We start from the raw sequence: 21,185 nt of genomic DNA on the forward strand, positions 1-21,185 counted from the left end.
TTATAACAAAGCCTATTATTGGGCTAAGAGGCACTAGTATGAGGACGATGTGCAATTCTTTTTAAAAATAAAAATAAAATATTCTTTACATAAAAACATTACTAGCTAAAATAAAAATGAATATGCATATTTGGTTATTTTAATTAAAAGTATTATAAAACATTAATAACTCCACTCTTATTGTGCTCACTCAATTTATTCAAAGAGATGTGGTAAAAATATTTCACTTTCACTCTCAACCATAAATAAAATATTTCAATATCAATGTTAGGTAGCATAATTTTATGTCAACATTAAAAATAGAGAAAGTAATTAAAAGTAAATGAAATCTTATATTTTCAGTTTTAAGTATGCCAGGAAGACATGGTTAATCATTATCTTAAAAATAAAAATAAAAATAAATAAATACAAGACTTAAATAAAGTATTTGAACATCCATGTTAATTAAATAAATTATTTAAGTAAAAATATTCAATTATTTCTTAATAAGAGTAATATAAGATTTAAAAATAATTAATAATAATAAAAAAATCAATGTAAATCATATCTAAAATATTTTAATATGTTGAATTAAGTAATATTGAAGTATATTTAAAAATATATTAATAAAAAATCATTTTTATGTAAAAATGTTGTTTACAAATAAAATGTTTCAATGCCTATGTTAAGTGAAATATTTCAATGTTATATATGTGTGTGCATAAAAATAAGTAATTGAAAAAAAAAAATTCTTGTCATTAAAACATTTCAAGTAGTCTCACTATCCATCTTAAACAAGGATGTAGTAACCCCTGAGAGAATAAAATCTTTAAAGGTGCAAACAACTTTTCAAAATTTTCATTTTAAAAGAGGTTTGCAACTCAAAAGATTTGACCCCTCTCCATGCTTGCTAGATCTGTGATTAAGATGAATCTATTATAGTAGATTAAGAATATCCATGCTAGAGAATCTTGTATTTTTTTAATGTATATATGTTTAACTTATATATTAATTTTTTTATAATAAATAAAAATACTAATAATAATTTAAAATAAGTTATAATTTTGTATTTAAGACTTTTGTGATCTATATTGTTTTTTTGGAATTGAGTTTAGGAATAATCACATCATCAATATTCCTTGGTCTAAGTTTCGAATTCTCTAATCTTGGTCTTGATGATGGACCACATTAGAGGGTTCAAAACATGGACCAACAAATACAAAGGGTTCGAAACTTTGACCAACTAATAGTAATGATGTGATTATTCCGAAAGCTAATTCAAAAGAAATTAAAATTTATTTAGTTTATATGTTTTTTTTAATTTTAACAATGTGAATTGTATAATAAAATAAGTGATTTGATATTCTTATAAATTAATATCTATTTATTAATCAATTAATTTATATAATTAAATTAATGTGTATTTATAAATTTTAAATATGTATATAAATTTAATACAATGTAAACTATATAATTTAAATTTGTAAATTTATCGATTTCAAATAAAATGAACCAAATTAAAGGAAAAAAATAAAAATAAACTTAGAGCCACTTAAACAACCTCTGAGAAATAAATATATTAAAATAAACTTTACATGACTATGAGATTATATGAATGAAAACGTGAAATATTCTGAGAAATAAATATATTAAAATAAACTTTACATGACTATGAGATTATAGGAATAAAAGCATGAAATATTGTGGTGTGGTAGGCCCACTCAGTTTGTGAAATCATTACATTAATAGTACTAAATAGGACATATTCTCTGAATTAAAACATTAAATGTTCTGATGCAGTGACCCTAATCTGTTTGCAAGGCCAAAGGTTATATATCACATTTTTGGTGAATACTAAAGAGTATTGAACGTTGCTAACCCAACACTGTATATACACCCTAGTAACACTGTATATACACCGTAGTGTAGTAACGTTAATATTGGTGGCTAAGGTTTGCCTTGGTGGGTGGAGCAGCTGGGTGCGTATAAAGTTGTACGGTTGTACGATTTAGTCAAGGTCTAAATTGAATTGTTAATAGGTAGTACGGGGAACCTCTGTCGGTGTTAAAATTAAAAATAAAAATAAATCAGTGTTATTCTTTCTTCAGTATTATAAGTAATAAAAAATATAAGGTTGTTCTTGCTTCCGAATTAATTAATGCAGAAATGATTATCCATAGAAAAACCATACTTCGAATACGCCACGGTATTGCAGAACGATTCAACCCTGTGGTTCTCCCAGAGCTAGCGTGGATAGGCAGGGCGACTCTGGACACGGGATTGAAACAATACCTATCAGTCTGATCACGTAACCAACGATAACTACAAGTCTAATTTAGTTCAAAACACTTTGAATGGAATACATCGACTTCGCGTGTGCTATACCTGTATCTGCAACCACACGCATGTGGCTGAACTGAACATGGAAAAAACAAATAAAAATGGTCTATCCAAAAGGGACGAATATTCTTGGCATATATACCCATCTAGGTTGTTCTACTTTTAAATGCAACGGGGATTATTCACGCATTCGAATACGTTCCCATCTGAAACACTCTGCGCACAAGCTTCCTCGGCACGACATACTTATAAACAAACTCGCGCCTACACTTGTTTCACATATGAGGAAGCGAGCATTCTTAAGAGTTTCATACTGAAATCTGCTGTCTCTGATTTATACATACGTTCTTGTAGATTGCAGCTACAGGATTGAAGATGGCAATACCCGGACCCATCAAAACTATTGTGATCCTCGTCCAGGAGAATCGATCGTTCGACCACATGCTCGGATGGATGAAGGAGCTGAATCCAGAGATAAATGGCGTAACAGGGGAGGAATGGAACCCCATCTCCACAACAGATCCCAACTCTGCTAAAGTGTTTTTCCAAAATAAAGCCGAATATGTCGATCCAGATCCTGGTCATTCATACCAAGCCATTAGAGAACAGGTTTTTGGAAATTCCACCGACACCTCTGCGGATCCTCCTCCAATGAACGGATTCGCCCAACAGGCCGAGAGTACTGAGAAAGGTATGTCTGCAACCGTCATGAATGGATTCAGACCTCAAGCGCTCCCTGTTTATGAAGCTCTTGTAAGCGAATACGCACTCTTTGACAGGTGGTTTGCTTCGGTCCCCGCCTCCACACAACCCAACAGACTCTATGTTCATTCTGCAACTTCCCATGGAGCCACCAGCAACGATGCATTAAAGCTCATCGAGGGATTTCCTCAAAAGACCATCTTCGAATCCATAGCCGAATCCGGGCTCGACTTCGGTATTTACTATCAGTATCCTCCGAGCACTCTGTTCTACAGAAACCTGAGAAAGCTCAAGTATATCTTCAAGTTTCACCAATACGATCTCCACTTCAAATCCGATGCCAAGAAAGGGAAGCTCCCCAATTATGTGGTCATCGAGCAACGTTACTTCGATCTCAAGATTTTGCCTGGAAACGATGACCATCCCTCCCATGATGTCGGTGTAGGGCAGAAGTTTGTGAAAGAAGTGTACGAGATTCTGAGATCGAGTCCCCAGTGGAACGAGATGTTGTTCATTATTACATACGATGAGCACGGGGGTTTCTACGATCATGTTCCCACGCCTGTGAGGGATGTCCCCTCTCCTGATGGTATCGTTGGCCCCAAGCCCTATTACTTCGAATTCAACAGATTGGGCGTCCGTGTGCCGACTATCATGATTTCTCCCTGGATTAACAAAGGGACAGGTACGCTAATTTTCTTTTAATTTAGATTCCCCCTTGGGGGTACAGCCTGACAATAATTGAAGAATTCTCACAGGAGAAAGACCATTGCTTAATTCTTATTAAATGAAGAAAGCGTTCCTTTTCCTTTTCTGGTATAAAGAGCGATTGCAATAAATGTGAAGATTTAATGAGTTGGATTAATTAATTTTGCAGTGGTGCATGGGCCAAATGGACCATATCCTTCATCCGAGTTCGAGCATTCGTCCATCCCTGCAACTGTTAAGAAGATCTTCAATCTGAAATCAGAATTCCTGACGAAGAGGGACGCTTGGGCCGGCACTTTTGAAAGCGTTTTACAACTTCGGGACAGCCCACGAACAGACTGCCCGGGTATCTACCTATCTATCTATAGCCTGGTAGATTACGCTTCGATTTCAAATCGGATTGTTATGCTTTAATTTCTAATTGAATTGTTATTTTTGTGATCAGATGAGTTGCCCATACCGCCCCAGCTGAGACATACGGAAGCAAAGGAAGATGCGGCTTTACACGATTTTCAGACGGAATTGGTGCTGCTAGCAGCTTCATTGAACGGAGATCACGCTTTGGATATCTATCCAGATGAACTCCCGAAGACGATGAACGTGGGAGAAGCGTGCGCATATGCTGAGCGTGGGGTAAAACGTTTTCTTGATGCGTGTGAGACCGCCATTAGAAACGGTGAAGATCCAGAAACGATTGTGAAGGTTCCTTGTGAAACACCCCCTTCTCGTTCCCGAATTCGACAGTTTTTGGCGAATCTTGGATCCTGCCTCGTTTGCAAATCTGGCTAGTTACTGGAGTGTATTTTTGAAGTACGTTGTGCAGCTTATTTTTTTGAAGGAGTCAGTGTATTCGCTGGCCGTAACTTTGAATTATTCGTCAGCTCCAACTTATTATTTCTGGTCCGGTGTCGTGCCCTACTCGAATATTCCTTCAGTTGATTCCTGGTCGGGTGTCGTGCCCGACTCGAATATTCCTTCCGTTGAGGAATGTTCCCTCGGAGTGAAAACTGAGGGTCTTAGATGATATTCAGTTGTTTGTACCCGATTTATTATGTGCTTGTATTTTGGAAGAATAATTCGAACATTTTGATTTAATTGTAATTAATTAATAAATTTGTTTGTACCCGATTTATTATGTGCTTATATTTTGGAATAATAATTCGAACATTTTGATTTAATGGTAATTAATTAATAAATGGATGGATGTAGAGATTTTGAATATACAAAAAGAGATTTTTAATATTTTTAATAATAATTATAAATTAAAAGGTAAGATTTTTAATATTTTTAATAATAATTATAAATTAAAGGGTAAGATTTATTTAAAAAATATAGTTATTATTAAATTTTTAATTAATTATTAAAAAATTATATGGATAAATTATGATATTATAGTAAAATTTAGTAAAATGAGAATGAATCTTCATGATTAAGGATTTTATATCTATAATCTTGTTTTTTTATATATAGATATAGTCTAACTTATAGATGAAATGACTTTTTTCACGATAATTTTTCTAGTTAATTTTAAAAAACTTGAGTTTAAGTTCTTTGATCAATTTTTCTTGTTAATTTTAACCAAAATCTCGTAGAAATTTTAAAAAACTCAGTTTAAGTTATTTAATCTATAGAATTCAAGTTTGCCATAGTGTTTTTAGGGTGCTGAATCCATAAATGGATTTAAAAATGTATTTTAAGAAATAAAAAATCACGTTCTTGCTTTAAATTCTTTTCCTAGATTAGTGATTAAATTAGTGATAGCATCCCACTAATTTGGTTAATTTTTATGTTTTTTTTTAATTCTTGGCAATGTGATATCTATCATGAGCTTCTTCACATTTAGTAATTATGCCAAGACGTGCTCTACAACCCAGTTCTAGAATTTGGAGATGTTATCATTTAATATTACATTTAAAAACTTAAAAAATATATCTCTGTTAAATAAAGAAGAATATTGAATATGTTGGTTTAATTAAAAAAATTTAACAAACACAACATATACACAATAATATTATTGATCACAAAAGGAAATAAAGGATAGAAAAAATTCAAGAAAACAAAAAAAGTATAAGGTTTGGTTAGAGAAAGAAGATCGATGCTAAAATATTCAATTAAGGCATGTTTGTTCTTAAAAAATTCTTAAACTATATAATATGTAACCTATAGTCATGAAATGAATTTATTTGTCTATAAATTCTTCATGGCTTCACTTTAGGACAATAAACTTACCAACACCTCATTCCTCATTCTAGTTAGCTTTGAGGGCATTAAGAAAAACATATTAGATTAGATTAAAAAAATCATATATTAGATTAGATTATTTTCCAAAATGTGAAACTGGCTAAACACAAGGAAACTCTTACTACAAAACTAAAATGCTACCAACCAAAATTACCTAAATTGACATCATAGTTAAAACTTGTTTGTGTGATGTAATTTTTATCAAAGTAAAAAAGAATTAGTATTTCAAATATATAAATTAAGTAGTTGATATAGTTAAAAATGTTTTTGTGTGTCCTTGATCGGGGTGTGTGTTGATGGTAAATAGATCTGCAGGGGAATGATGGTGTCAATCCCAAGAAGCCCCCCGCCACCCTCCACATGCACGAAGCACATGGAGCGATGGCTCCTTGCATGCGGCGAATAAATGAAGGCGGCATGGTCATTAACGAGAAATGATTTATCAGTTTTCTTCATGGTCAATTCGATAAGTTTCTATATTTTGCTCTCCTCATCTCTTGGCTCTAGTCTGCACAACACAATGATGGGAAGATGGACATGTTGGTGCGTTTTCCCTAGAAGTGGGCTCAGTCGCGGCCGATCCTAACTCTGGTCTTCAGGTATGTTCATAGTTTCTTCACTTGTGTCCCTATGATCCACTATATATGTCTATTGTCTTTCAGAATGAGAGGTTGTGGTGCAATCTAATCCGATTGGAAGGTGGTTTCTATGGTTTCGTTAACAAAAGTTTCAACAAGGGAAGGAGTGGTTGTGATTTTTTATTTTCCTGTGTCTCTTGTTTTTGGTATTTATCTGTCTCGAATGGGATTATGTTGTTTTTGGTGCTATGACTGCTCCTAGGTTCTTGTTTATTTTCTTCTGTGGCCTCGAGGCCTCCATTCAAGTCTATTTATTATTAATTTTGAGTTGGCTGCCCCAAGGCTCTGGTATGCAAATGATTCAACTTATAATTTTGGCTCTCAGCCTGAACGGAAGAGGATGTCTATTGAGTTATGGGGGTTTCTTCCTTCTCTCTTGTTTTCTTGTGTCAGGCATACGAATTGGAGTCTAGTTCAATTTTTAGTTTTCCATATGTTTCCCCTGGAACGTCCTTGGCTCCATGGCAGCCCCTAAAAGCTTTGTGTTTCTGGGTCAATGCTTCCACCTGGGTGGTTTATGGGGTCTCTGTTTGTTAGATATTTCTTTTTCAGGTATCATTGGACGATGGCTCGCTCCGCCTCTAGCAAGGGTAAGGCTACCCAAGGCTTAGGTGGTCACCATAAGAGTCAAAGGAATTCCCCAGGGGGAAACCAACCCAGCTCCTCTAGGGGTTGGACTCACGGCTGGAAATCAGTTTCTTCAATTATCAATGAGGCAGCGATGACTTACCATGAAGGCACCTCAACTTAGGTTCGCCAGTTGGTAGAGGAATGAGAGGAAGAGTTAAATCAGAAAGCAGGGCTCATGGATATTGATTTGGAAGACTGACAAACATTAGTGTTGGACCCTGGTCATACTCGGGGTTGGACTACCCAATTTAAGCAAACACTCCACCTGTACTGGTTAATGAAGAGCTTGCTAGCTAAAGCTCTTGAACAAATCCTGGCTGGGGTGGCGACGACCACTCATGGGTTCCCTGACTATAGTAAAGAATTTCATAAAATTTAGTTTCAATTGCAGCAGTAGAATGGACGACTTAGTCGAATTGAGCAGCACATTTTGTGCATCCCTCAAATTGAGCTTCCTGAATCTAGTGCCAAAGACCCTGCTCCAGTTGAGTTAGCAGAAGACGATTAGCTTGATGTTGGTCTTTCAACCCTTTTTTTTAATGCAGAAGTTTAGCATAGTTCAGTGTGTTTATAGCGATGTTTTAAGCTATTTAGAGTCAAGAAAGTTTAAAGGCAACCAAACTTATTTGGCATGGATGATTAGACTTATTACATTTTGTTATTGGATGGCTTATCATGATGTTACGTGGCCAACATACCTGGTTTCCCTCTGGTCAGGTTAAGGCCACCTAACCTTTTGGATCTGGATGTAATCCACCTTTTTTATGATGAAATAGAAAGGTCCTATCAAATTTACAAAAAAAATGTTTTGTGTGATTTAAATTTTCTTAAAATTAAAAACAATAAACATTTCTAATATATAAATCAAGTAAATTGATATGAGAATCAAAATGCTTTTGTGCCAGTTAAAATTTATCCAATTAAAAATTAATAAGTATTTCATATATATAAATTATGTAGATTGATATTATAGTTAAAATGTTTTTGTGTGAGGTAAATTTTATCTACGTGAAAATTAACAAACCTAGATTCATCTACCTCCCATCTACCAAGGGATGAGAGGTATCAAATCTCTTTTTACTCTAAAAGAGGTTTGCACCTCAAGAGAGAGAGATTTGATCCCTCTCCACGCTTGGTGGATCTAGAGTTAAGACGAATCTAGGCTAGTGAATTTTAATTACGCTGTAATGCATTCCCTCTGAGAAGAACTCCCTTCCCATGTCACATGCGCCTTCATCTGCCTTTGATTTGGGTGTTAGACAATAGAAATAGCTTGGGCCATCGGATTGATTCCACTGGTATTAATTAGTTACAAAATCTCGCATTCATTGTGGGATAATGGAAAAAGCGTCCGAAGACAAGACTCGTGACATAATAGTCAAGCTTCTCCGGATATGGCTCGAAGCTCAGACCCACGTTTTTGATCTCGACTTCAAGAAGATCTGAAAGGCTCTCTTCTACTGCGTCTGGCATGCTGACAAGCACCAAGTGGCTCAACTCATCGAAAATCTTTCCTCTTTGATTCGAACCCTTGACCTCGTGCTCGGTCGACACTACTTCCAGGTGTTTCTCTTAACCATGGTAGACGAATGGAGTGGAATTGATCATCCACACCTAGACAAATTCTATCTCATGCTCGACCATTTTCTTCATCATGTTTTTCTCATTTTAAATGACCAGGGTGGTACTGTGATTTGACAAAAGGGTTCATGGCATATTTGAGGTACACAACCCTTTTAACCGAAGATAAGTACCCAAAGACATGCTTGTTGAGGATTCTCCTCGAATTTTAGACTTCGAAGGGAAACCTTTCCATGATTTTTCTTCACTCTCCACACAAGGCATGATGAATGTTGTTGTTGTTGTTATATCTAGCGATGGGAACACCACAACAAGGTTTAAAAAATAAAAGAGTCATGGGATCAATACTATTTCTCCAATGAATCTTGAGGACTTGTTTGCCTCTGAGGTAACATCTCCTAGAGTAGAAATTCTTGAAACCTTCCATCTGTTCTTAGATGAGTCCCCAAATCCAAGCTCATAATAATTCCTAGGCATATATGCAGATTCAAAACCATATGCTGCCTCTTGTAAATACACAAGAATTTTTGCAGGGAATTATATAGATGTAGTAGGTTGCAATAGAACTTTAGAGCCCTGGTCATTCTTTAATGCAATCACCTTTCCAATCTTCCTCATATAGGTTAGGCTCCCCTGGTAGAATGTCACATCGTTGTGTGGATGTGGAACACAATAATACATGTTGGTCTCCCTTATCATCGGTTATGCCTACAACCATAGATTGAAGACTTGGTGCTTTTGTTCAAAGGGAAAAACAAAGCCATAGTTCTCTTGAATTGGGAGCTAATGTGAATCCCAATTCATGGTATGATTGGGGATCTCCTACAGGTAAACTTGACTGGGGAATTCAAGGAGAAGAGTTGAGAAAATTAAGAAAGTTGGCCTCATTTGGTCCCCGCAATTATGAAGAACCAGATTTGTCTTGGGTTCAAACACTGGTAAAGGAGAAAGTGATAGTGTAACACCCTCCTCCCACATTCACCCAAGCTAACCAGTCCATCGAGGTAAACATGTGGCGAAGAGTTACCATGATATGATTCAACTCCCCAAGTACCGTTAAGGAAGTGGAACTGACATGAAAAGACCAATTTGACCTTGCACACATGCTACAAAACCTCTGGGAGTTAACCAACTCTTTTAGGTGGCAAACCCTTGAGAAAACTTACCTTTTTTCTGAACTAGAGCCTCAATCACTCCCTTTCCGAGCCCTCCACGTGACTGAGAGACTCAAGTCAGTTCCATGAGCCTGCCTAAGTATGATTGTATCCTTTTTCTGCTAGTGCTATGCAAGTGACTGTGCAATTTAAGGCTATTTTTCAGGCCTAGGACCCAGTCATTGCCCAGAACTCCATGAACCTTCCAGAACTCATAAAAGACACAAAGACAATACTTTTGATAAAAACATGATCAAGGACTTGACTGGACCCCCACTAGCCATGACAAGAATTTCGTCAAAAATGTCACAAATACGCAATCTACAGGTCATAACAATAGATCTGAGCATAGGGGTCTCATACTTATCTGCGAATCACTAAGAAGCATTGATGCCTTTTCAAAATAGCTGCATTATCATCTATTAGGTCATAAATCCATTGTGATTCATTTATTAATTAAAACATGATGAGAGCCAAACATCATCACCGTCATAAAACTTACTCATAACCAACATATAACCAACATAAATAACAAGGATATGACAACCATAAAAACCACATATGGAACAATACATTTACACATAAAATACCAAGGAGAAGGAGCTCTTATTAATGAATACAAAGGCCGATTAGGTATGGGACTTCCACGAACCACCCAACCATAGATTGGGCTAAGCTAAATATCTCTTTCAGCTAATCGCCCCCATCCATATTCCAAGCATGAATGTGGGATCTCATGAAACTAGTCCAACCAAACAGAACCAGGGATTCCAGAAGCCAAGCCACCTCAAGCATCAACCAATGATTCCACCTCACGGTTGGACATCACTAATCATCACCAGATTGGTTTCCACCCAAGCTCTCCAGGGCTCCACAGAATTTGTTCCAACCAAGGCTTTTAGAAGCCAAAACACCTCAACCATCAACCAATGATTCTGCCTCACGGTCGGACATCACTAATCATCACCAGATTTTTTTCCACCGAAACTATCCAGGGCTCCAAAGAATATGTTCCAACCAAGGCTTCCAGGACTAGTAACTCAACCCATAATTGTCGCTGGGCTCCAGAGCGTATGTCCAACCAAGGCTCCAGGACTAGTAACTCAACCTACCAAGGGTTCCAAAGTGTTTGTCCAACCAAGGATCTAGGACTAATAACTCAACCCAAGTTGTTACAGGGCTTCCAGAGTGTTTGTCCAACCAAGGATCCGGGAACTAATAACTCAACCCACAACCAAAGGAATATGACAACCAACTAGAAAAAAAAAAAAAAGTAAAACCCACAACATCAGGACTATTTAGGAAATGGAAAGACTAAAAAAAACCATTGCCAATCCAGGAAATCCTCCATGCCAATGACAGATCATAACCAAATAACCACATGCATATGCCATGCATGCCAAAACTAGCAAGGAAATCATACACACAACTTGATATGTGCAAACCAAACCCGTTCTAGTTATTGATCCCGATGTCCTCTTGTGTTTTCCTAGTTTTCCTTTGCCTTCTTGCTCCAAATCCCAAGTATTCCACACTCCTCCAAGAGTGCTCCAATAAAACTCTAAGTGTCCAAGAGTATGAGAGAGAGAGAATAGAGAGAGAGCTCCAAAAATCAACTGAATAAATTCTGTCAACTTATCCTCGTAATCCTTTTTATTAATGAAGCCTCTATTTTCTTCAATTTCCATTATTTTCTTTCGTTTTCCTCCTCACATGCAACTTGTGACCTTTCACCTTCATTATCTCCTAATTTCCATTATTTTCATGAATAAATTGTCAATTAATTCTACTTTGTCTTTCCAAGGCCTTGACCATTGCCTTTGCCAATTTCCATGGCCATTAATTAATCATAAGTGATCCCCGTCACTATTTTTTTTACCAACATTCAGCTTGGAATACATGTCTCATTAAGGTCTTATTTTCCTTTATTAACTTTATTACATGGATTGACCAGGGTTGTTACAGATAGGTGAGGGTGGATATGGAGTTGTCTACAAGGGCCGATTGCAGTTAAAAACCTTTTCAAAAATTTGTAGGTTTCACTCTCTAAGTTGGCCTATAGTTTTTTTATTCTTATTTCAATTTTATTTACTTGCTTTTATTTGTTTTGTCTAGAAGAATTATGTACTTGTTATATGGGTTTTTCTCAATCTTTGAATATCTATGATGTGATATAAAGGGCAAGCAAAAAAGGAGTTTAGGGCAGAAGTTGAGGCCATAGGTCACATGCGCCACAAAAATTTAGTATGTCTCCTTGGATTATACGTGGAAGGAAGGAACTCACAGGTAAATTTATCAATACAACAGATTAATTTCCCTTCTCTTCTCATAGATGTAGCTTACATGAAGTTAGTTATGTTCAATAAATTCAACTAGGAAAGATGTCAAAAAAATATTTTAAAACTTATAACATGTAAGCTATAACAATGCTAACTAATCACATTTGTTAAAATATCATAACCCATTGATCCTTCTGTTTCCATGTAATTCAATTCTTCATTTAAAAATATTTTGAAAATTTGAGAAATTAACGAAATCAAATAGTTTGCTTCATTCATGTAACTCAAATTTCCAGAATTTACAATTTGTCAATCTAGTCAAGAATGAGGTCAATCTGTTGGATTTGATTGCTTGCACTAAATACATTGATTTCAGTGTAGATGTTCATTTCTAATTATATTTGATTGCTTGCACTAGATGCATTTATTTTAGTGAAGATGATAATTTCTAATCCTATTTGATTGCTTGCATTAGATGCATTGATTTCATTGTAGATGTTGATTCCTAATCATATTTGATTTCTAGCACTAGATGCATTGATTTCAATGTAGATGTTGATTTATAATCCTATTTGATTGCTTGCATTGAGTTTAGTGATTTGCTTAGTCGAGCAAAATTAAATCTTTCTTAAGAACTTGGTATTATTTTTAGTCAATTGACATCACTAGTCATAATTTTCCTTTCCTTTCCTTTTGGTACTCTGTATCAAACCCTAGTTTTTGAAGAGAAGTTATTTTTTTGCATAATGCTACCATATAAGTATTTTAATAATGCTAGTCATAATTTTCCTTTCCTTTCCTTTTGGTACTCTGTATCAAACCCTAGTTTTTGAAGAGAAGTGATTTTTTTGCATAATGCTACTATATGAGTATTTTAATAATGCTAATTTAGAGCAATGGCTTCATGGAGCTATGAGACAATAAGTTTTTTTGACTTGGGAGGCCCGCATGAAGTTTACACTTGGAACTGCAAATTCGCAAGTAATTTGCCTGCCTTCTTGCATTGCTTTCTTTACTATACCTTTAGTTGTTAGATTTATTAACAAATTTTAATTGGTAAAAGTACACGTCACAATGTTGACTAGAATTATATACCGCACATTGATTTTTTTGTGAATAAAATTTCACTACATTGTAGGTTTTCATGCAATGATCTTTTTCAATGAATTGTTGGAAATATTAATTGACTGATTGTTTTTTAAATTGTAGGCTTGCGTATCTACACGAGGCAGTTGAACCAAAGGTTGTTCACAGGGACATTAAGGGAAAAAACATCTAATTGATAACGAGTTCAATGGAAAGCTCTCAGATTTTGGATTAGCATGGTTTCTTAGATCAGAAAAGAGCCGCATCACAACTAGAAAAACAAGCACTTTTATGTACTGTCTCTCAAAATATTTCCACAATTGTTTGGGTACACATGGAATTTTATTTTTGTTGTATGTTCATGGAAAGATTTGGTAATTCCCACTTTAGAAAGTATAGTTGGAAACTTGGAATCCTCTGTTCTCCTTGCCTACCTAATGTTATAAAATATATGCATGGATCATCTCTAGTCCAGGTATTATTATTCAATCTTTGAGATTTATAACTTGTAGTTATTTCATGTGGAATTTCATCTATATTGAAATTTCCTTGTGAGGAGATCCATACTTCTATGTGGCACTTGATACATATAAAATTTGCATGATTGTAGTTAATAACCTTTTTTACAACAATTTGTAGGTTTCACTCTCAAAGTTAGCATGTAGTTTTTTATTCTCATTTCAGATTTCTTTACTTGCTTTTATTTGTTTTGTCTAGCATAATCATGTACTTGTTGTATGGTTTTTTCTCAACCTTTTATTATATTTGATGTGATCTAGAGGACAAGTAGAAAAGGAGTCCAGGGCAAACATTGAGGCCATAAGTCACATGTAGTACGACTCCTTGGATTCTGTGTGGAAGGAACTCACAAGTAAATTTATCAATATAACAGATTAATTTCTCTTATCTTCTTATAGATGTAGCTTACATGAAGTTAGTTATGTTCATATCCTATCATTCTCTAGAGAAGTAAATATTTCTTGAGAACTTATGATGGCATTGTTGTCATTGATGGCAAAGGAGCTGCAACAAATTAACAAGGGCAGAAAAAGAGTAGCAAAGGAACAACAACAACAAAGGAAAAGGAGCAACAACAAGGAACACTAGAAAAGCATAAAAGAAGAGCAACAAAAGAGAAAAAAATTAGCAACAACAACAAAAAAAAGATATGTCATTGAGAAGCAAGAAGATCAACAAAGGAGTAGTAGTAACAAAACATAGATATGGTATTGTGTGTAGATTGTATTAAAGCGATTGTGTATTGTAGGAGAAACAAGGTATGAAAAGGAGAATATACATATGTTGTTATAGTTGCAAAGTAACAAGTTATGCTTGGTATTCTTGATGATGACAGAACAAAGGAGCAACAAATATCTTCATGGCTTGGCATAACATCGATGCTTGCATGTGTTGTGTATAAGACTAATTTGAAGACTGGTTCGTTGGAGAAAATTGTTGTGATGCAAGGCAAAACTCCATGATAGCAAAGGCAAGGCTGCTAAGACAATGACATGAAGATGTTGTGATGCAAGTCCAAGGCAAAGGAAAATATGTTGCAGAGATTATTGTGATGCATTAATGGCAAATTTTGTTACTGATCATGAGGAAATAATGCTCAATTATATAATCATATGTTATTCCTATAATGTTACATGATGTTGGCATTATGTTGATGAATTTAATCATTACATGTGGATGAAAATAATATTGGGTGGAGCATTTATTTTTGTGTTCTACTATTCAAAATATGAAGAGTTTGGAAACGAATGAGTGGAAGGCAAAGAGTCAAGCCTGTTCACTTCATATTCTTATGTGGGAACAAAAGCAACCATCAAAGTTCATTTATAAATTCGTACAAGGCTGGAGATATGGGGGTTAGAGTATTACAGAATGTGAGAACTGATTGAGAAGCTATGCATTAGTTACCTGGCACATATAGAGAAGATGTGATGCAGATTTAAGGAGAAGAAGAATATGAATCAGAGATGGAGATATGCAGAACTATAGACAAGGTAAACCAACATATTGTTTTTATTTTTCATGAGGGGATTAGGGTGTCCTTTCAAGTTGTGGATTTCAAATATCAAGTTGGAGCCTATTGAGGTAGGAGCCTCTTGAGGGTTGTAGCCTACAGAAAACGTATGGGAGTTGGAACTTCCTTGCATGTTGTAGCTTGCAGAAAATTGAGGTATCAACACCTTGTAGGTTGAAGTATAGAAAATCAGATGTAATAAGGGAGTAGGAGCTTGCCTTTGCATCACAACAATACAAAAATTGTGATTTTATCCCTTTATGGTTTTCCACTTATATTTGGTGTACATATGTGCTTGATTTTATGTGCTACTATGATGTAATGGTTTTCTTATTACTTGTTGTTCACATATTCAATATGTTGGCCATTATGTGTTAAGATGCTCATTTAAAAGTTCAGTTAGTGAGTTTTAAAGAAAATAAATTAATGTCCATGAAAGTACTAAACTAATTCACCGCCCAATCCCACCCCCCACCCCGCTCTCAGTTTAGCCAAGATTTCATCAACTTGGTATTATTTTTAGTCAATTTTACATCACTAGTCATACTTTTCCTTTCCTGTCCTTTTCGTACTCTGCATCAAATCCTAGTTTTTGAAGAGAAGTGTTTTTTTGCAGAATGCTACTATATGAGTATGTTAATAATGCTAATTTAGAGCAATGGCTTCATAGAGCTATGAGAAAACATGTTTTTTTGACTTGGGAGACCCACATGAAGGTTACACTTGGAACTTCAAATGCGTAAGTAATTTGCATGCCTTCTTGCATTGCTTTCTTTACTATACCTTTAGTTGTTAGATTTCTTAACAAATTTTAATTGGTAAAAGTACACGGCACAATGTTGAATAGCATTATATACTGCACATTGAGTTTTTTTATGAATAAATGTTTACTGCGTTATATGTTTTCAGGCAGTGATCTTTTTCAATGAATTGTGGGAAATATTAATTGACTGATTGTTTTTTAAATTTCTCACTTACATATCTACATGAGGTGGTTGAACCAAAGTTTGTTCATAGGGGCATCAAGGAAAGCAATATCTTAATTGATAATGAGTTCAATGGCAAGCTCTCAGATTTTGGATTAGCAAAATTTCTTAGATCAGAAAAAGAGCCACATTACAACTAGAGTAATAGGCACTTTTGGGTACTGTCTCTCAAAATATTTCCACAATCGTTTTGGTACACATGGAATTTTATTTTTGTTGCATGTTCAGGGAAACCTTTGGGTATTCCCACTTTATAAAGTATAGTTGGAAACTTGGAATACTCGGTTCTCCTTTCCAATCTAATGCTATAAAATATGTGCATGGCTCATCTCTAGTCTGGGTATTATTATTCAATCTCTAAGATTTAGAACTTGTAGTTATTTCATGTGGAATTTCATCTATATTGGAATTTCCTTGTGAGGAGATCCATACTTCTATGTTGGACTTGCTACATATAAAATTTGCATGATTGCAGTTAAAAGCCTTTTCAACAATTTGCAGGTTTCACTCTCTAAGTTAGCCTATAGTTTTTTATTCTTATTTCAGATTTCTTTATTTGCTTTTATTTGTTTTGTCTAGCATAATTATGTACTTGTTTTATGGGTTTCTATCAATATTTGAATATCTTTGATGTGATCTAGAGGACAAGCAGAAAAGGAGTTCAGGGCAAAAGTTGAGGCCATAAGTCACGTGCGACACAAAAATCTAGTACGACTCCTTGGATTATGCGTGGAAGGAACTCACACGTAAATTTGTCAATACAATAGAATAGTTTACCTTATCTTCTCATAAATGTAGCTTACATGAAGTTAGTTATGTTCGTATCCTATCATTCTCTGCAGAAGTAAATATTTCTTGAGAACTTATGATGGAACTGTTGCCATTGATGGAAAAGTAGCAAAAACAAAGTAACAAGAGCAACAAAAGAGTAGCAAAGGAACAAAAACAACTAAGGAAAAGGAGCAACAACAAGGAACACTAGAAAAGTAGCAAAGAAGAGAAGCAAAAGAGTGGCAAACGAGAAAAAACAAAACAAAGATATGTCATTGAGCAGCAAGAAGATCAACAAAGGAGCAGTAGTAATAAAACATAGATATGGCATTGTGTGTACATTGTATTAAAGGAATTGTGTATTGTAGGAGAAACAAGGTATGCAAAGGAGAAGATAGGTATGTTAGATGTTGCATATGTTGTTATAGTTGCAAAGAAGCAAGTTATGCTTGGTATGCTTGATGATAACAGAACAAAGGAGCAAAAAATACCTTGATGGCTTGGAAGAACATTGATGCTTGCATGTGTTGTGTATAAGGCTGATTTGAAGACTAGTTTGTTGGAGAAAATTGTTGTGATGCAAGGCAAGACTCCATGAGAGCAAAGGCAATCTTGCTGAGTAATGACATGAAGATGTTGTGATGCAAGTCCAAGGAAAAGGAAAAGATGTTGCAGAGACTATCTTGATGCATTAATGGAACATTTTGTTATTTATCATGAGGAATGAACACTCATTTATATAATCATATGTTATTCCTATAATGTGACATGATGTTGGGATTATGTTGATGAATTTAATCATTACATGTGGATGAAAATAATATTGGGTGGAGCATTTATTTTTTTTGTTCTAATAACCAAAATTTGAAGAGTTTGGAAACGAATGAGTGGAAGGAAAATAGTCAAGCATGTTCACTTCATAATCTTATGTGGGAAAATGAACAACCATCAAAGTTCATTCATAAATTTGTGCAATGTTGGAGATTTGGGGGTTAGAGTATTAGAGAATGTGAGAGTTGATTGAGAATTTATGCATTAGTTACCTTGCACACATAGAGCAGATGTGATGCATATTTAAGGAGATGAAGAATATGAGTCAGAGATGGAGATATGCAGAACTATAGACCAGATAAACATGCATATTGTTTTAATTTTGCATGAGGGGATTGAGGTCTTCTTTCAACTTGTGGCTTGATAAATATCAGATTGGAGCCTGTTGAGGTAGGAGCCTCCTGAGGGTTGTAGCCTGCATAAAACATATGGGAGTTGGAGCTTCCTTGCATGTTGTAGCTTACAGAAAATTGAGGTATCAACCTCTCGTAGGTTGGAGCCTACAAAAAATTAGATTTAATAAGGGGGTAGGAGTTTTCCTTTGCGTCACAACAATAAGAAAATTGTGATTTTCTCCCTTTATGGGTTTCCACTTATATCTGGTGTCCATATGTGCTTGCTTTTATGATCTATTATGATGTTATGGTTTGCTTATTACTTTTTATTCACATATTCAATATGTTGGTCATTATGTGTTAGGATTCCCATTTAAAAGTTCAATTAATGAATTTTAAAGAAAATAAATTAATGTACATGAATGTACTAAACTAATTCACCCCCCCACCTCTCAGTTTAGTCAATCTTTCATCAACTTGGTATTATTTTTAGTCAATTTGACATCACTAGTCATAATTTTCCTTTCCCTTCCTTTTGGTACTCTGTATCAAATCCTAGTTTTTGAAGAGAAGTTATTTTTTGTAGAATGCTACTACATGAGTATGTTAATAATGGTAATTTAGAGAAATGGATTCATGGAACTATGAGACAACCGGGTTTTCTGACTTGGGAGGCCCCTGTGAAAGTTATACTTGGAACTACAAAGGCGTAAGTAATTTGCCATCCTTTTTGCATTACTTTCTTTACGATATCTTTAGTTGTAAGATTTCTTAACAAATTTTAATTGGTAAAAGTACACGACACAATGTCGACTAGTATTATGTACTGCACATTGAGTTTTTTTAATGAATAAAATTACATTGCATTGTAGGTTTTCAAGCAAACATATTTTTCAATGAATTGTTGGAAACATTAACTCATTGGTTGTTTCTTAAATTGTTGGCTTGTATATCTACATGAGGCGGTTGAACTAAAGTTGTTCACAGGGACATCAAGGCCAACAACATCTTAATTGATAACGATTTCAATGGAAAGCTCTCATATTTTCGATTAGCAAAGTTTCTTAGATCAGAAAAGAGCCACAATACAACTAGAGTAATGGGAACTTTTGGGCATTCTCTCTCTCTCTCTCGCTCAGATAAAATATTTCCACAACCATTTGGTACTCATGGAATTTTATTTTTGTTGCATGTTCAAGGAAACCTTTGGGAATGGCCACTTTAGAAAGTACAGTTGGAAAATTGGAATTGTCCTACCTAATGCTATAAAATATATGCATGGCTCATCTCTAGTCTGGGTATTGTTATTCAATCTCTGAGATTTGTAACTTGCAATTATTTCATGTGGAATTTCGTCTTTATTGGAATTTCCTTGTGAGGAGATCCATACTTCTATGTGGCATTCACTACATATAAAATTTACACATAGTAGTAAATGGTAAATATCATTGTTTATTACATTTCATATTTCCTCCAGACCACTAGTAGAACATTTTTAGGTGTTACAAATTTTTTTATTTTGGTGAGGTCATAACTACTGGCAATTATGACTATCTTACTCATGGGTATGTGTGTAAACACCTATACCATGACCTGTACCTTGAACAATGTAGATCTAATTGGTGTTTACATGTTATTACTTCTATCTGGTTTATCTTCGACATCTGGTTATGGGATAAATTTAAGCTTTTGAATTTGTGCATCAAAATGGGATATCCATGTTCATTTCTCGATTTGGTTGCCAAATACTGCAATTATTCTCTATTTTCATTTATATATCATGCAATAAATTGGCAGTCGAGTTGGTCTTATTAACATGACTAGAAATACTGTGTGTATAATTGTCTAATGGTTATTTGAAACATAAAAGCGAGATAATCTTGGAAGTTAAAAGTGTTAATTTTTAATGCTTAAAATTATGGAATGCTTAATTCTTCATTTGTTTCCACATTGGTGAAGTGTTTCCTAATTATGTAGTTTGGGACAAAGCTTTTAAAAACTTTAAAAAATGACTCTATATTCTATTGGTGTGATGGATTTTTCAGGTATTTTTCCCGAGAGTACGCAATTTTAGGATTATTGAATGAAAGAAGTGATATTTACAGTTTTGGAATCCTTCTCCTTGAAACTATCATAGGTAGAGAACCAATTGAATACGATCAGCCTACAAGCGAGGCGAGTTCACAAAAATTCTTTTAAACATGCATGTTGATTTAGTTTCTATGTTAAGGGTGTGTCTTTAGGTTCTGGATACACAAAATGCCAAAAGATTGACTTTTTTTTAGTTAGTTGTATGGTTTATGGTACAGGTGAACCTTGTAGAATGGCTAAAGATGATGATAGGAAGTAAACACTCAGAAGACGTTGTAGACCCAAATATGGAAATGAAACCATCTACATGTGATTTGAAGAGGGCACTTTTGGTTGCCCTAAGATGTACCCTCCAGATTCCGAGAAAAGACCTAGATTATGAGAAAAGACCTAGGATGAGACATGTGGTGCGCATGCTTGAAGAAGATGAGTTTCCTTTCCATGAGATAGGTTTAAAGATCTCTATAATTTATCTCAAGTGCTATTTTACCTTTTCTTTGGCTTGTCTTCATGACCAGAGGTGGGCATCTAACCTTTTAGCTTATATGATGAGAGAATAGAGAAAAATTTCTAAACCTTGACCTATTTACAAGATCGAAGAGGCAGAGCCAACTATGCCATAAACAAAATACTTGGCGGTCAAGGTGGGGTAGCCTATAAAATTATAACAGAAGGTTCAACTTCTCAAGGTGTGGAATCATAAAGAAGACATATATTGTAGCAGGAAAATACTAGGGAGAGAAAAAGGGGCAGGGTATTTGAACATTGATCTCATGCATGATTCTTTTATTGATTTCCAAG

The 21,185-nt window shown here is 34.9% G+C and overlaps 1 protein-coding gene and 1 pseudogene across 1 annotated transcript; both read left to right on the forward strand.

The window, feature by feature from the left end:
• Window positions 1–2,503: 2,503 nt before the first annotated feature.
• LOC149192431 (non-specific phospholipase C2-like) lies at window positions 2,504–4,830 on the forward strand. The gene is made up of 3 exons (XM_089406380.1): window positions 2,504–3,706; window positions 3,899–4,075; window positions 4,175–4,830. The coding sequence occupies exons 1-3, from the start codon at window positions 2,695–2,697 to the stop codon at window positions 4,516–4,518; spliced, it is 1,533 nt and encodes a 510-aa protein (XP_089262506.1). The 5' UTR covers window positions 2,504–2,694; the 3' UTR covers window positions 4,519–4,830.
• Window positions 4,831–7,173: 2,343 nt separating this feature from the next.
• Window positions 7,174–20,944, forward strand: LOC149192432 (putative receptor-like protein kinase At2g42960; annotated as a pseudogene).
• The last annotated feature ends 241 nt before the right edge of the window (window positions 20,945–21,185 follow it).

This window comes from Pinus tabuliformis, chromosome 2_2 (assembly GCF_031772625.1).
Source record: "Pinus tabuliformis cultivar Carrire ecotype Pingquan chromosome 2_2, CPIR1, whole genome shotgun sequence".
NCBI lineage: Eukaryota > Viridiplantae > Streptophyta > Pinopsida > Pinales > Pinaceae > Pinus > Pinus tabuliformis.

What these genes read in the sequence shown, in the direction of transcription:
- LOC149192431 (XM_089406380.1), top strand. Translation starts at nt 2,695, where the DNA reads ATGGCAATACCCGGACCCATCAAAACTATTGTGATCCTCGTCCAGGAG. An exon ending in CTGGATTAACAAAGGGACAG is followed by an intron (nt 3,707 to 3,898) that starts GTACGCTAATTT and finishes TTAATTTTGCAG; the next exon opens with TGGTGCATGGGCCAAATGGA. An exon ending in CCCACGAACAGACTGCCCGG is followed by an intron (nt 4,076 to 4,174) that starts GTATCTACCTAT and finishes TTTTGTGATCAG; the next exon opens with ATGAGTTGCCCATACCGCCC.